At 40.9% G+C, this 16,499-nt stretch overlaps 1 protein-coding gene and 1 non-coding gene across 3 annotated transcripts in view; both read right to left on the reverse strand.

The window, feature by feature from the left end:
• The window catches only part of Phka2 (phosphorylase kinase regulatory subunit alpha 2), an 87,819-nt gene that overhangs the window by 68,082 nt on the left and 3,238 nt on the right, over positions 1–16,499 (reverse strand). For both annotated transcript variants that reach the window (XM_059250062.1, XM_059250061.1), the window contains exon 2: positions 1,079–1,237. In XM_059250062.1, coding sequence (XP_059106045.1) covers positions 1,079–1,237 — 159 coding nt within the window. The remainder of the gene's footprint in view (positions 1–1,078; positions 1,238–16,499) is intronic.
• On the reverse strand, positions 13,522–13,640 carry LOC131900324 (5S ribosomal RNA). Its single transcript, XR_009376221.1, has one exon. It is a non-coding gene; the product is annotated as a 5S ribosomal RNA (ribosomal RNA).

Below are 16,499 nucleotides of genomic sequence, written 5' to 3' on the forward strand. Positions count from 1 at the left end.
AAGTAAGTGCTTTCCAACTTGGACTGCTACTGCCAATCCCCAGTAGTGGGGAAGCATCTAGAAATGTGGGGGTAGGAGCACTCTAATCGTAACAATGACAGAGGTAAAGATTATTGGAACTTAATGATCAGGATCAGAGTCCCTAAATATTCCCAAATTCATGAGACAATCTCACACAATGAAAGATTGTGTTAATCAAGCCCCAAGTATCACTAACTGAATATTACTCAAAGATGCTCAGTGATTATTATTTTCCATAATCAAGGGTGATGTTCCCATTAGTATTTATTTATTGAGACAGAGAATCACTGTAGCCCTGGATGGTCTGGAACTCACGATGTAGACCAGGCTGGTCTACATAGATATATCTGCTTCTGTCTTCTGAATAGTGGGATTAAAGGCATATACCACTATGCCCAGTCCCATCCTTTAGTTTATTAACAACACATCAATAGTAAAAGACATTAAATATGAAACATTGTGGTCTGCTTGGGTTTCAGTAAAGGAATAGAAAATTTAATCAACCTTAGTGGCATGTGTGCATGCGTGCTTGCGTATGATGGGAGAGTTGCAAGAAACTTGACATCGAATTATTATACCAGCAAATAACTGATTCACTCATCCATCCATCTTTCTGGAGGAGCACTCAGTGATTGCTATTTGTAATTTAAAAAACTTTATATACCTCAAAAACTGAGTGATTTCATCACCTTACACTGAGCAAGCCCTGGTCAAATCCAAACTTTGTTCCCACAGGTAAGCTTCCTTTCTTAGCTTTACCAGTTATCAAATTTTCTTCATGCTGCTTATCACTCATTTAGGTTACTATAAACAAGCAACAACTGGGTCAAATCATCCACTAACTATGAAAGTTGTCCAGGAATGTATGAATTAAAGATAAATCCCAGGACCAGGTGCTCATTTGGTACAGTGTGTACTTATCTTGTGTGAGGCCCTAAGTTCATTCCCCACCCCCTAAATTCCATCTTTATAAAGATAGATCTCAAATGCTCTCATAGGTTTTCTAGTTCAAACAAAGGTACTGAACAGACAAGACACTGATGCAAGTTACTATTACCTGTTCCAGCTCATAGGCCTTGGCTTTATCCTCATCACGGTCAGCGTTCTTTCGGTAAGCCATGCCCAGGCCCCAAACAGCCAGTATGCTATAGATGTTGTCCCGGACCCAGGCATCCTTCTGGTCATGGCTGGCTGATAACAGCCCAGTGACTGGGTTCTATTGAGAAGAGACACAAAAATGCTTGGCATCACCTTCATAAATCTACACGATTCATGTTTAGCTATGGAGGTGGATGAGGACTCCAAAACAAAGAGCACAAAGAGACCTGTGCATCTCTGCATCTCAGATGCATCACTCGTATAATTAGGAGATGAGACTAGACAATCTCTAAGAACTTTCTAATTCTTCTGTCCTTTTTTTAAACCTTCAGACCAGACCAAACTGTTGTAATGTCTACAAGAGAAGAAACACCAAACAGAAAAAGTCTATCGGGCTTTACCAATCTGTGTATTGCAGGTTTCGGGTCTTCTTGGCCTTCATGTTTCCAATCAGTTGGTAAAGCACTGAACCTGGGAGCAAGATACCTGTGTTCAGGGCCCTCATCCACCTCCTAGCTCTATGTGGTCAGAAAAGCTACCAGCCCTGTCTGGACCTCAGCTACCATGTCTGCAATCCAGCCACTTCATTCATCTAACCAGTAGATGCTATGTGGGGGAGCATACGGGAGCCCTCATTAGCTGTAATATCACCGGTGTGTTCTAGAAAAGCAGCAGAGTCAACAAAAAGGTTTGGACCGTCTCATGAAAAGTTGTACATAAATGTTCACAACAGCATTACTCATAAAAGCTGAAAAGTAGAAATGGCAAGAATCTATCGACTGATGAAAGAATAAAACATTTTTCCTTTTCTTTATTAAAAATTATTTTATTATTTTATGTGTATGTGCACTTTGCCTGCATGTATTTATGTACACCATGTGCATGGCTGGTACCCATAGAGTCAAAAGAGAGTGTTAGATTCCCTAGAACTGGAGTTACAGATGGTTACAAATCATGTGGGTGCTGGGAACTGAACCTGAGTCCTCTACAAGAACAAGTGTTCTTAACTACTAAGCCATCTCTCCAGCCCAGTTTTCTCTTTTCTTTATAAAGGAGATTCAAGTTAATTGGGGTGACAGATGAACAACCTCATGAATATACTTAAAAGCAGTTGCATGCTTTAAATAAACAAATTCTATAGTACCCAAATAAATAAAATAAAGCTATTTATATATTTGGTAGTACTAGGGATTGAAACTGGAGCATTCTACACGTTAGGCAAATATTCTACTACTGAACTATATCCTCAGTCCAATAGTTTTAAAGCCAACCCTAGTAAAAACTGAGCCCACAAATAAAATGGTTAAGAAATGAGTCACATGAAGTTGGCTGACTTCTGAAAATATACAAAGAAATATGTACGTAATAAAATGTACTTTCACAATTAGAACCTTGCCAAATTAAAAATTATCTTACTTGCCAGTTTAACACATTACCTGTAGTCCTACCCACCCACTGGTTTTTGTGAGCCACCCAAATGGGTCTATGTGTTTAGAGGTCTGGGGTCTTTGCTTGACCCTGGTATGCTAATAGAGGGATACTGGTGGCATTCTGCAAGCTGAAAAATGCACAGCTCAAAGTGCAGTGCTTGGCTGGCAGGCATGAAGCCTTGGGTTCAATCTAAGCATAAAACAAAACAACAAGCACTATTCAGAGGGCACTATGCTATTTATAGGGAGAGTCATGAAAAACTCCACTGGGTAATTTTGAAAGGACACTACCGAAGCTACTAGGCAGAAAACTATTGGCAGTGTTTCACATGGTCTCCCACAAGAAACTAAATACCTGACTTTCTCTTTTAACTCGTCTATACTCTCTAGAAAAAATCTAAAACTCAACAGATACTACCTACAGGAGCAACAACATTGGATGCACTAAAATAGTTCTCCAGCCAACAAGTACAAATCAATGGCTTTAAAGTCAATCAAAGTCCATGGAAGACCGGGGTGTTCGTGCATTCAACAAAAAGAATACTTTCTGATTTGCTTACTGCTTTAAAAGCTATAAAACAGGATGTGTTATGCAACAAGAAGGTGTAGGAATATCCACCCAGTCTTGAAGGGCTGAAAGTGTGTTATTCCTATAGTGGATTGGAATAGTGATTCTTTTAGACTCAGCAATCAGATAAGTGAGACAGTTGATTGGCTTGAACTGTTTGGGAGGCATCCAGGCAGTGGGACCGGGACCTGTCCTCAGTGCATGAGCTGGCTGTTTGGAACCTGGGGCTTATGTCCTACTTAGCTCAGCCTGGAGGACAGGACTGGACCTGCCTGAACTGAATCTACCAGGTTGAACTCAATCCCCAGGGGAGTCCTTGCCCTGGAGGAGATGGGAATGGGGGGGTGGGCTGGGAGGAAGGCTGGGGGGGGCGGGAGGGGGGAGGACAAGGGAATCCATGGCTGATATGTAAAATTAAATTAAATTATAAAATAAAATTAAAAAAAAACCAAAAAAAATTAAATAAGCTTCAAAAACTAAGAAACCAAAAAAAAAAAAAAAAAAAAAGAAAAGAATCACTATTCCTATATCACTATATAACATGTGCAGTTATATCTGTTCTGAGGCGTGATGGGTAAGCTTGTGACAGGAAAACATCAGGAGATCCTAAGTAAGAAACCAACCTCTTCCTGGCATGCCCCACTAACCTTGAGCCTAAAACAGCCTTCCAACGACACAGCAGTGACAGCTTACACAGGGTCAAGCGTGGTTTAGATTATGAAATGTCACTGTCCCATTAACTGAAAGTTCTCTCTTTTATTCTGCTTAGTTAATCCCCATCTTAGTTCATCTTTACCTAAGACTAGATTCATTCAACTACAGAAAAGCAGGCGGGGGTTTCAGAGGATCCTTATACTCAAAATTACAGACACCGAATCCATGGAAAACTGGGATGTTCCCTGCACACAACAAAAAGCAGACTTTCTGATTTGCTTACTGTTTCAAATCCATAAAACAGGATGTGTTATGTAACAAGATGATGTAGGACTTTCCATTCAGTGTGACTCATAAAAATTGAGATGGCCACAGACTTGCAGATACTCTGGCGCACCAGGTTCTGCTGTCTTTTCTAATAAAGATGCTCCAGGAGTTTGTCTTTGTGTTCTTCCTCTACTTGGGGATGCTCTATCCAATATCCCCTGCATTTCCACCCACCAAGTCTTATGAGCTAACCAAACAGGTCCATTTCTTCAGAGGTCTGGGGCCTTTGGTTGACAATGGTATGCAAATGGAGGAGTGTCTGATGCCAATCTGCCAGCTAACCAAGACAAAGGCAAATGCATGTCACAAGGAGGAGGGGGATAGATGTGTCTAGGCCAAGCCTACATTTCTGATACGATTACTTTAACTATATGCTGCTTTCCAATTAAATGTGGGGGGATGGGAAGGTGGAGAGGCTCTGGGCGGAGTTGGGGGAGGGGTAACCATAATCAGACTATATTGTATGAAAACAATCTATTTTCAATAAAAAACGATTTCATTAGAACCAAACCCTCATATAACAATGCAGAAATATATAGCTATAATCAGACAGCTATTTCTTTCAGCTTTTCCCCTTCTCTTTTTGGTGTGCTGCTTCCTGCTCATATTAGCAATCCAAAAAAAAAAACCCAGTCTATGTAACAACCTGTATGTATGTATGTATGTATGTATGTATGTATGTATTTCCTTTTTTCTTTGTGCTACTAAAACTGGATATCATATATTAACTATTACAATAAAGTGATACATATACGTATGCTTTGGTATAAATTCTTGCTCACACAGAAACTTTTTTAGATGGTATCAGGTTTTAATGAAATATAGAAACGGGGGGCTGCTTCAAATGTAAAATACAGCTTATTGCTCAACTCAGAGTTGAGATAGGTAAACTAGTATCTTTGTGGGCCAGAAGCTGAGGTTAAGGGGGCAGGAGAGTTCACTGGGGGTGAAGCTACAATGGTGGAGGGTAATCAGAGAAGCCAGGGTACATGACTACCTAGATTGGTACATATACTCTTTTTTTTTTTGGTTTTTCAAGACAGGGTTTCTCTGTGTAGCTTTGCGCCTTTCCTGGAACTCGCTTTGGAGACCAGGCTGGCCTCGAACTCACAGAGATCTGCCTGCCTCTGCCTCCCAAGTGCTGGGATTAAAGGCGTGCCTCACCACCGCCCGGCGGTACATATACTCTTAAAACACATATTCAACACCATGATTCTGTTCTGGTAAAATGAAAACAAAGGGCTAATGTCTTCATACAAGCTAAGAAACCATGTTTACACCATCTTCTTGGCTGATGGCAATATCACAGTAATTCTTAAAGGCCGAGGATGGGATAGAGTTGAACAACTTAAGAGACCAGAGAAGCTGAAGCAGTAACATACCCTGCTCTTCCTAGGGTGTGTGAAAGCGAAGGGAGGGTAGACAAGGTCTGTAATGTGGATGCTGAGCTAACACTGGAACTGCAGGACACTTATGGACTCGGGACAACAGAACAGAGTCAACTGGATGGAATTCCCCAAGGATTTATTTATTGGGCTCCTGTGTTTAATAAAGCTTGTTGAACTAATTTTATTAGTCATCACCCTCACATTTCAAATGACTCAGCTCCCTTCACACATACAGTCCCACCTTCACGATCCCAACAAATCTTTACACAGAGTCTCTTCTCTCTTCCAAATTGCTCCCTACCCCAACAGCTACCCTGTGACCCAGAGATGTAGCCTGCTCTCATACTTACATATAAGAAAACCAACTGTAAAACACTGTTAGCTTTTAACAGCAACCAACTAGTTGTGTGAGTAACCAATACCATAAAGCTAACGTATTAACAGAAGTAGAAGGGCAGGGTGTGTGGCCTAGTGGTAGAACACCTCCTTAGCATACAGAAGGCCCTGGGTTAGATTTCCTATAGCTCTCATTCCCCTCTCCATACAAAGTAGCTTCCAGAACTGAAAGAAATAGAGTCACACTCACAAGCTGGGTTCCCAATTGTGATGGTTAGCCTTGTCAACTTGCCACAATCTAGAGTTACCTGAGTAGAGAGTCTCAATGAGGGATTGTTTACATTGGGTTGGCCTATGGGTACATCTTTGTGGGGACTGTCTTAACTGAGAAGATCCAGCCCACTGTGGGTGGCACCATTCCCTAGGGAGGGGATCCTTAGCTATTTAAGAGAGGAGAAACTGATTAAGCACAAACGAGCATGTGCACATCTATTTTTCTCTGCTCTTCACCATGGATGTGAAGTGTCTAACCATTTCAAGTGCTTACTAGTTTGACTTCCTTGCTATGATGGACTGTAACCTGGATTTGTGAGCTAAAATAAACAGTTTCTCCCTTAGTTGCTTCTTGTCAGAGTATTTTTATTACAGAAATAAAAATGAAATAAGAACATCAGCTGTGGCATTACTGTGAGAAGGTAGAACTTTAGGAGGTGGGACTTAATGAATGGACATTAGGTCACTGGAACATGACCTTGAAGGAGATAGTAGGAAATAGGCGTCCATTGTGGGATATCTGTACACTGTGTGAAAATGTATTGCTGTGATTGGTGTAATAAAGAGCTGAGTGGCCAATGGCTAGGCAGGAGAGGGTAGGTGGGATTTCCAGGGAGAGGAAGAGGAAGAGGAGGAATCTAGGTGCATGGATCACGCCAGCCAGACGCCAGGGAGTCACTGAAGAAGTCAGACATGGTACAGAATAGAGGTAACCGAGCCACATGGAAGAACATAGATTAATAAAAGCAGGTTAATTTAAGTTGTAAGAGCTAGTGGGACAAACCTAAGCTAATGACCAAGCTTTCATAATTAACAGTAAGCCTCTGCATCATTAGTTGTGGGCTGGTGGCCCCAACAAGGAAGGACTACTACAAGTACCTCTTTCTCCCCTTTCTTCTTGACCCCTAGCTGCCATGAGGTAAACAACGCCTCGCTATGTGCTGCCACCATGATGTACTGTGCTGTCATAGACCCACAGCAATGGGGCTGTGACTATGGGTTGAAATCTCTCAAACTATGAGTCAAAACAATCCTTTTTTCAAAGTCGAATTATCTCAGATAGTTTGTCATAGTGACATATAGCTAATATAGGCCAGATAAGAGAATAAATCCACTTAAAGTAAAGCAAAGACATGCAATGAACAATTTTATTCCTTAAGCACCTGAATCCAGACATGCCTGAATCTAGTAGGGTTTTTAACTATTTGAGCAATACTTTCTCATTTGTGTTTTAAGGCTATCTGGGGTGAGTTTCTGTCATTTGTAACAAGGAATTCTGACAAGCAGAACAAAAAATGTCTACATAATGAACTAGACACTGTAAAAACATTTATTTGGTGATATATTGAGGCAAGATGAGATCAGTAAGAGGAGCTCAATACAAAGCAGGGCAATTAATTGCCTCACTGTCAATGCAAGACTGAGCCGACAGGAAGGCAGAACACACATATACCTAATAGTAACACAACATGCTAACATTTAACAGTCTGCGATCTAATTTCCAGAGTGAGGTTACACGGATGAATGTCAACACCTACATGCCTGAAACGGCACAGAAAATCCACATTCTCTTTCTTCTACCTACTCTATCATAAAACTAAAAAAGCTCTTTAGTAGTTGATGTCTCTATTTCTACTAGTAGTTCCTTATGGTCCAGCTTCCACAAAGGGTAGTCACCGAAAGATGTAGAAACTTAATTTGCCTAACCTGCTCAAAATCCTCCAGTGTCTACAGAAAGAGCTGAAATCACTTATTTTGCTACCCCAAACCCCTATGTTAGCTCTTTCAATCACCTGACATTCACTCTTTAGCCCCCTAAAAATCCACTGGGTATTCCTTGCACTTTGGGGCCTGTACACATGTTCATGCTCTCTTCTCTGTGAAGCCTTCCTTGACTGCAAGACTACCAATTTCCTTTTTCCACACAGACTGGAGCTTTCAATACAATCTACCTGTGGTGTTTTTCCTTTTGGATTACATATTTAATAAAAAATCTTTAAAAAAATTCTCAAAAGTCATTAAATTCATTCATCGTGCTGAAATTTTGTTCCAGTGACCACCTTTAAAAATATTAAAAGGGAGTGGTGAAGGGCAATGTTTTGGACTGAAGATGTATTTATTACATGTATACTGCATGTACCCTAGCATGCCCATGGAGGTCAGAGGAAAGAGTATGTTCTCTCCTTCCACCACGTGGGTCCTGGGGATCTAGTTCATATTGTCAGGAGTGGCGACAAGCAACCCCGATCCACTGAGCCATCTTATCAGCCCATATTATATTTTAGGAAGATTTTGTTGTTGTTGTTGTTGTTGTTGTTGTTTCGAGACAGGGTTTCTCTGTGTAGCTTTGGCGCCTTCCCTGGAACTCACTCTGTAGCCCAGGCTGGCCTCGAACTCACAGAGATCCACCTGCCTCTGCTTCCGCCTGCCTCTGCTTCCGGCTTAAGGAATAAAATTGTTCATTGCATGTCTTTGCTTTACTTTAAGTGGATTTATTCTCTTATCTGGCCTATATTAGCTATATGTCACTATGACAAACTATCTGAGATAATTCGACTTTGAAAAAAGGATTGTTTTGACTCATAGTTTGAGAGATTTCAACCCATAGTTGAAATTAAAGACATGTGCCACCACCTCCCGGTCCGTATTACATTTTAAAATGACAATTATAACATTTACTTTAAAATGATTTTGTCTATGATTAACACTACCAGTTCTCAGCTAGCGCGCTCTCTCTCTCTCTGATCTGTTAAGTAAAGCAAGAGGCAGCTACATTCAACAGTGCGCTCTCTCTCTCTCTCTCTCTCTCTCTCTCACACACACACACACACACACACACACACACACACACACTCAAATAAAACAACCAACAAAGAAACTAATTAATTAATTTTTTATGTATATGAGTGTTTTGCCTGTGTGTATGTCTGTGTAGCAAATGTGTTCACCTGGTACCTGAAGAGGCCCAAAGAGGGTGTCAGATACCCCGAAGTCACAGAGGGTACTGGGAACTGAATTTGGATCCTCCGGAAGAATGCTCTTAATTGCTGACCCATCTCTCCTGCCGCAAGAGTTCACATTTTCAATGACAGTTTCTAAACCTCTTGAAGTTTACCTATCAGATTTTCCAAAAGCTCTCTTTTAAACTAATGTTCACGGAGAGAGAGAATGTGAGCTGTTGCGTGTAGCTGCCTCTTGCTTTACCTAATAGACCAGAAGTATGCAATCCTCCTGGTTTTCTTTTTGTGCTTATTAGCTCTCCTCCCCCTCTACTTTTACAAACATCGGAGGCAGGAGGCACGTGCCTCAGGCAATGGCTTCATTCCAGAGCACTCATCTGAGCTATTTCCAAACTTTCAGGAACTGAGCCAGCTCACTTAACTTCCATCAAATGACTTTCCTCACTCCCCTAGGAGGTTTGAACTTTTTGCTACTCTCTCATCAATCCCTGTAGTAAGGGGGGGGGGTGTTACTAAGAAGGCAATATTCAGTTTGGTTTTGTGTTAGCTTAGCTTATGGAAGACATTCAAACTCAAGGGAGCTATCAGCTCCCCAGTGGCCAATAGCTGATGCCTCAGGTGTCCACAGATCACTGGAGGCGGGGGGGCTAGCAAACTTTCACCAGAACAGGAACAATATAGATACCATTATTTGATCTTTGCATTTGCAATACTGACTTTGATGCCTTAAGTTTCAGGTTTGACTTCAAAGGACAGAGACATCGTACACCACTCTATGTGTTTTTTTTCTTCCCACACAGGGTGTTAGTAAGACTCCCAGGCTGGTCTAGAACTCATGATTCTCCTCCTCTGCCTCCATAGCATCTTTGGGCTCTTGATTTGAGATCTCCAAAGGATCTTCCAGGAGTTCACAATGGATTTTGATGGGGAATATAGAGACACTAGGGACATGAGACTCCTGAAATTTTTGTGTGAGTATTTCTCAAGAGAGGACAAGATAATTGGCCTTCATAAAATACTCGAACGTCTACCTCCACTTCCTGTCTTTTATGAACATTAATTGTACTCTATCTTTTGAGAGGCAGATGTCACACTACTATTAATTAGTAGTCACATCTAAACATAAGTGACAAGTTAGGCAGAGTGCTGTGTACCTACAAAACTCCAGCTACTGGAGAGGCTGAGGCAGGAGGATCACTTGAGCCTAGGCATTTCAGAGAAGCCTAGCCAACACAGTGACACCCAGAGTCTTAAACTGTTTAAATCATTTCAAATATAAGCACACATGACAAGGACAACATGGCAGAAGTGAACTGGTGAAATATTTAAAGGGACAGCCGATTCAGGTTTCCATTTTAACACACTGTCATTCCCAGCAATATGGTAGAGCTACAGTACGCATCTCCACACTCTAGCTCAGTCCTGGGAGAAGACCACATACTTACGATGGCTGTCGGCTTACAAGAAAGTTGACCTCCGTTGTATTTGCTGTGCTTCTTTCACTGTGAGATGAGAAACCCCTATGACAGCTCAAACAATTTTAGATCTCTTCCCTACACAAGTTATTGCAGCCCTCTATTTGTGAGTTGGGGAGTCAAGGATGTTTCTGTTTTTGAATGACTTAAATGTTTTTGTTATTTTGTCTTTTTTTTTTTTTTTCCAGAGCTAAGGACCGAACCCAGGGCCTTGTGCTTGCTAGGCAAGCACTCTACCACTGAACTAAATCCCCAACCCCGACTTAAATGTTTTTATCTGACATGAAATTAAGGCTGCTCTGAAAAAGGCATAGCAAAAGCCCTCCTCTTTGTTACACCCCAAAAGCTACAGTAGGAGGTGGCAGAACATAGGGCCCTAAGATTGGACCAGGAAAGAAAAAAAAAACCTCCAGAGTACCTCCTTTCATGAAACAGTGTAACAAGACAACTGTCTTTCACAGTCCCGGCATGACCATGGACTAACATTATTTCTGCCTACTATTGAACCTAGTGTATTTTTAGAAAAAGATTTTATTGTTAATTACATATATATGTATGTTATGTTTATGTGAGTGCAGGTGCCTATGCAGTCTTGAAGAGGGCACTGGATCCCATGGAGCTTGAGTTACAGGCGATTGTGAGTCTTCTGACATGGGTGCTGGGAACCAAACGCAGGTCCTCTACAAAAGCAAGAGGTGCTCTTAAATGCTGATCCATCTCCCCAGGTCCCTCCTTGTGTGTGTGTGTGTGTGTGTGTGTGTGTGTGTGTGTGTGTGTGTGAGTGTGCCCTCCTTGTGTGTGTGTGCATGGGGAGACCACAAGTCAATATCAGATGATGTTCCTTAAGGAGTCATACACCTTATTTTTTTCACACAAGGCCTCCCGCTGGGACCTAGGGCTCACTTATTAGGTTAGGGTAGCTAGTCAGCAAGCCCTAGGGACACTACTGTCTTAGCCTCCCAAGTGCTAGGATTATAAGTGTGTGTGTGTGTGTGTGTGTGTGTGTGTGTGTGTGTGTGTGTGAGAGAGAGAGAGAGAGAGAGAGAGAGAGAGAGAGAGAGAGAGAGAGAGAGAGAATACCCTGCTTTTTATGAGTGCTAAGAATTAAGAATCAAACCCAGGTCCTAATGCTTGCACAGCAATCACATTACCAAATAAACTATCTCTCTAGGCCCCTGAACCCAGCATTGCCCAGAATGATGGGGATAGTCCTTGGAGAAGCTTGCTTTGGTCACAGTAGGGAGAAATTCTGGAAGGCGGCTGAGGAAGCAGGGAGAAAATGGGTGGAGAAGCTAGTAAGGAGGCCGAGAATAACAAAACTAGTGTCTTACAAAAAAAGGTGGCGATAACAATATAAAGGAGCATGAGGAGTGGGCAGATTTGAGAGATGATTAGGAGGCAAAGTTAGCGGTTTTGTAATGAAGAGAACGCAGTTGGGAAAGGAACACGCAGAATCTCAAACAACTCTTACGTTGTCAAATTGGGTGCCCAAATGGGTGATGGTACCCTGACTTATAAGGAAAGGTCCTCCCACAGGGAATGTTAAATAGCCCTACCCTGTGCCGATATTTTGTGCAAAAACCATTGGAAATAATTCATGTGAAATTTCCACAATCTATAATCTACCGTTATATGGATGATATCTTATTAGCTGATCCAAAGTTAGGTACCTTAGAAAGCATGTTTGAAGAAGTAAAGAAAGTTTTGCTTCACTGGGGACTACAAATTGCTTCTGAAAAGATACAAAGAGGAAATTCTATTAATTACTTAGGATATAAGATAGATCTTCTCCAAAAAAATGAGACTCCAAAGGCTACAACTCAGGAGAGATCGACTGCGGACTCAATGATTTTCAAAAATTGTTAGGAAGCATTTCCAACTTACAGGCTATCATTGGAATACCTAAAGATAGACTAGTAAATTTGCCTAATACCCCAAAGGGGGACAAGGACTTAAATAGTCCAAGAGAATTATCAGATGAGAAGGTTTCATTTTTCTCCAGGTTATACATTGGGGGTGGAACAATAAAAATCAGACTCAGTATTCTCCTTAAGAAAAGAAAAAGGGTAATGGATACGTACAGAATATTAGGGTAGATTACTGTATATACTAGTAAACTAATTTAGTAAAATATCAGCCTTAGATAATTTGCACTGTTATGGATTCTTGTATATTGATACAAATGTAAACTATTTTTATATTCCTATTTAAGGTAATTTGTATATTGATACAAATGCAAAACTGTATTTGTTGTATTGTACATATATTTCTACTCCTATTTGAAATATCTTGTATGTTGATACAAATGTAAAATTATATTTGTCATACTGTATGTATGTTCCACCTCTGTTTAGGATATTTTGTATATTGATACATATTAAGGATTGTTGTCATATTGCATATTGCACTATACATTTCTATCTCTCAAATATTTTGTATATTGTCAAAATTTTGAGGTCATTGTCCTTTTACTGTACATTTGTTTACAGCCTGTTTACCTTGTTTATATAAAGCCTTAGTCCTTAGTCCTCTGAATAAAAGCCAAATTCCTTTGTATTCAGGCTGGCCTTGAACTCATTTAGTAGCTGAGGATGACCTTCAACTCTTGATCTTCCTACCTCTACCTCTCAAGTGCTGAGATTTACAGGTATGTACCACCATACCCAGTTTATGCAGTACTGGGGATTGAACTCAGGGCTTTGTGTATGCTAGGCAAGAACTCTACCAACTGAGCCACATCCCTAAGCTCCTACTGTCCTCTATTCTTGTTTCAATCCTTATCACTTCCTCCTTTCTCTCTTCTTGGGTATACCTTGCTGCTATTTTCTCAACTTGAGTTTATTAAGTTTTGCCTGCTTTCCTATCATACAATACATATTTTAAGGATTTAAACTTTTCTAATATTTATATTGTATTTCTAATATTTATTTATGGCTCAAATTCCATTTTAATTGAATCCCATACATTTTTTTAAATAATTTTTTATTCTTAAGCCTACATCACCTGGTATTCCCAGGCGGTCTCCCATCCAAGTACTAACCAGGCCCGACCCTGCTTAGCTTCCGAGATCAGACAAGATCGGGCGCATTCAGGGTGGTAAGGCCGTAGACGAATCCCATACATTTTTATTCAGAGTATTTTTACTGTGATTCAGTGCTATTTCATCATTTCCATAATTTCTTTTTCAGGCAAGCATGGTGGGATGCACGCCTGTCATCCTAGACTTGGAAGGCAGAGACAGGAGGATCAGAAGTTCAAGGTCATTTTCAACCAAGCTAAGTTTCCAACTTGTGAAAAGGAACTAAAGGAAAGCTAAGAGCCATGTGTGGTGAGGTCCACCTTTAATCCCAGCACTGGGAAGGCAGAGGCTGGGGAAATCTCTGAGTTTGAGGCCAGCCTGGCCTATCAAGTTTCAGGATAGCCAAGTTTAGGCAGTGAAGGGGAGAAAGCTGGTGAAGATGTAATTGGACGAGGGGGCCATGTTCCAGCCCCAGCAAGCAACAGAACTTGGAAGCTTCAGCCATGTAGTTCTGGCTTTAGACTTAAGGATAGAAGAAAGAAGTCATGGAATAAAGCCACTGAAGCCAGGCATGTGTCAGGGGTGTCCCTGAATGGAGGCCTGGTAGAGAGGCCATTGTGTGAACCTGTGAAGTTGAAGCCTGGATTGCCTTGGAGAACCCAAGATGCTATAGAGATGCCAGAGTTGTGGGTTACCTGCCATGGAGAACTGCTAACAGTGGAACCAGCCCAAGAAAGCTGAACAGAGTTGGAGATCTGAAGAGCATCTTGACATCAGACGTGGAGCTGCAGTGTTTAGAGTTTGCACCATATGTTTTCGGTCTTGCTTTTGTCTAGTATTTCCTCACTATGCTCCCTTCCCTGCGCTTTGGAATGGTAATGTACATCCTGTGCCATTATATGTTGGCATTATGTAATCTGCTTTTTTATTTTGATTTTTACTGGGGGATTACAGTTGCCATGTATCTCAGAAGAGACTTTGGACTCTGAAACAAGTTGAGGACTGATATAGACTATGGGGACTTTTGAAGTTGGACTGAATGCATTTTTTTGCATTATGATATGGCTATAAGCCTTTGGAGGCCAAGGAATGGAATATGGTGGTTTGAAAGAAAATGGCCCCCAAAGTGAGTGGCACTATTAGGTGTGGCCTTGTTGCAGGAAGTGTGTCAATATGGGGGCAGATTTTGAGGTCTCTTTTGCTCAAGCTTCCTTCAGTGCGACAGTCAGTTAATTTCAAGATGTAGGACTCTCAGCTCCAGCACCACATCTGCCTGCAATCCGTCATGCTCCCCACCATGGTGATAATGGACCGAACCTCTGAAACCATAAGCAAGCCACCACACTTAAATGTTTTCTTTATAAGAGTTGTCATGGCCATGGTGTCTCTTCACAGCAATAAAAACCCTAACTGAGTCTGAAGCTCTCCGATCTGGCTAGGCTAGCTGACTAGCAAGCCAGCACGATCTGCTTGTTTACACCTTCCCAGTGCTGGGATTCTAAGTATGTGTCACCACATCTGGCTTGTACATGGGTGCTAGTGACTGAACCTGGGCCCTCATGATTGCATGGCAAGCACTTTGCCAACTGAGTTATGTTCTCGCCTTTTCTATTTTTGTAATGGTAATTCTTAAACTCTTGACTTAAAAGACATTACAACTCCTTTACTCTCCTTTCTAAGGCAATAAAGGACTTAGAACACTTTAACATCAGTCTCTTCTCAGTCTTCTCTCATACTGCTTCCTAGACTTAATTATATTATTTTTAACTCTTCTACAATTGGTCTTTACTACTGCTATTCATTCCATATATCATGTTCTATTTATGCTATTCTTTTGATTTTAAGTTTCATTGTCATTAATCACAATGTTGTTCCTGCCCTAGTCTTTCTGAGTTATCATACCCAATAATTTCTAACTATAGTGAATACTGATTTGGTTATTATTTTCTGGTTCATAATCTCTTACCACTACTTCATACTTCACATATATTAATGAGCCTTCAAACAGAGCCATTACTGAAGAAATATTAAAAATAAACACCTTATATGGGCTAAAATTAACCTAGAAATTTCTTTCTAAAAGTCAACAGATTTCTGAAGAGACTCCTCAGAATGTATAGTCACAAAATGAAACTTGCTAAATGACCCTGTTATAGACATAGGTCTTATCTTCTTGCCTTAAAGATTCAAATAATGTATAGTAGCCAAATATTCTATATCTGGCAAATGACAGATGGAAAAAGTTCTTCTCCTTTACAAATATAGTAAAGGAATTAGTGGATGTGCTAGACGATGTGCATAAACTACTGCTTTGAAAGGAAGAATAATGATCAATTGACATACTTAGGAAATATTTCTAAGTAGGAAAACCAATATTAACTAATCTCAATTTAAAAATCAAAGAAAAAACAAGAGTTCATAGCTTATAAGAACTGACTTGAAAAATGTGTCAGAAACATGCACATACCTACAGCAGATGGCACGGTATAGCAGAAACTACAGAAACTTAGCTCATTTTTTATTATGATAAAAATTACAGGCCGGGCGGTGGTGGCGCATGCCTTTAATCCCAGCACTCAGGAGGCAGAGGCAGGTGGATCTCTGTGAGTTCAAGGCCAGTCTGGGCTACAGAGTGAGTTCCAGGAAAGGCTCCAAAGCTATAGAGAGAAACCCTGTCTCAAAAAAAAAATTTACAGAACACAGGAGTCCTACCTATTACATTCAGAAAAGATGCCAAGGCCTTAAACAAGCTAGGCCTCTACACTGTGAGTAACTGTTGTGGCAGGATGGGTGCACGGGAGTGCTGGACAAGGAGGCATGCAACTGTCTACTTACAGATTCAGACTTCCCCAGCTGAACTGTCTGGAATATTCTGGTTATCCAGAGGAAAAGAGAGAAAACATGAGGGCCTTTCACTGACTACCCCCAAAATAAATACAACTAAAAGATT

The sequence above is a fragment of the Peromyscus eremicus genome, chromosome X, assembly GCF_949786415.1.
Source record: "Peromyscus eremicus chromosome X, PerEre_H2_v1, whole genome shotgun sequence".
Lineage (NCBI taxonomy): Eukaryota > Metazoa > Chordata > Mammalia > Rodentia > Cricetidae > Peromyscus > Peromyscus eremicus.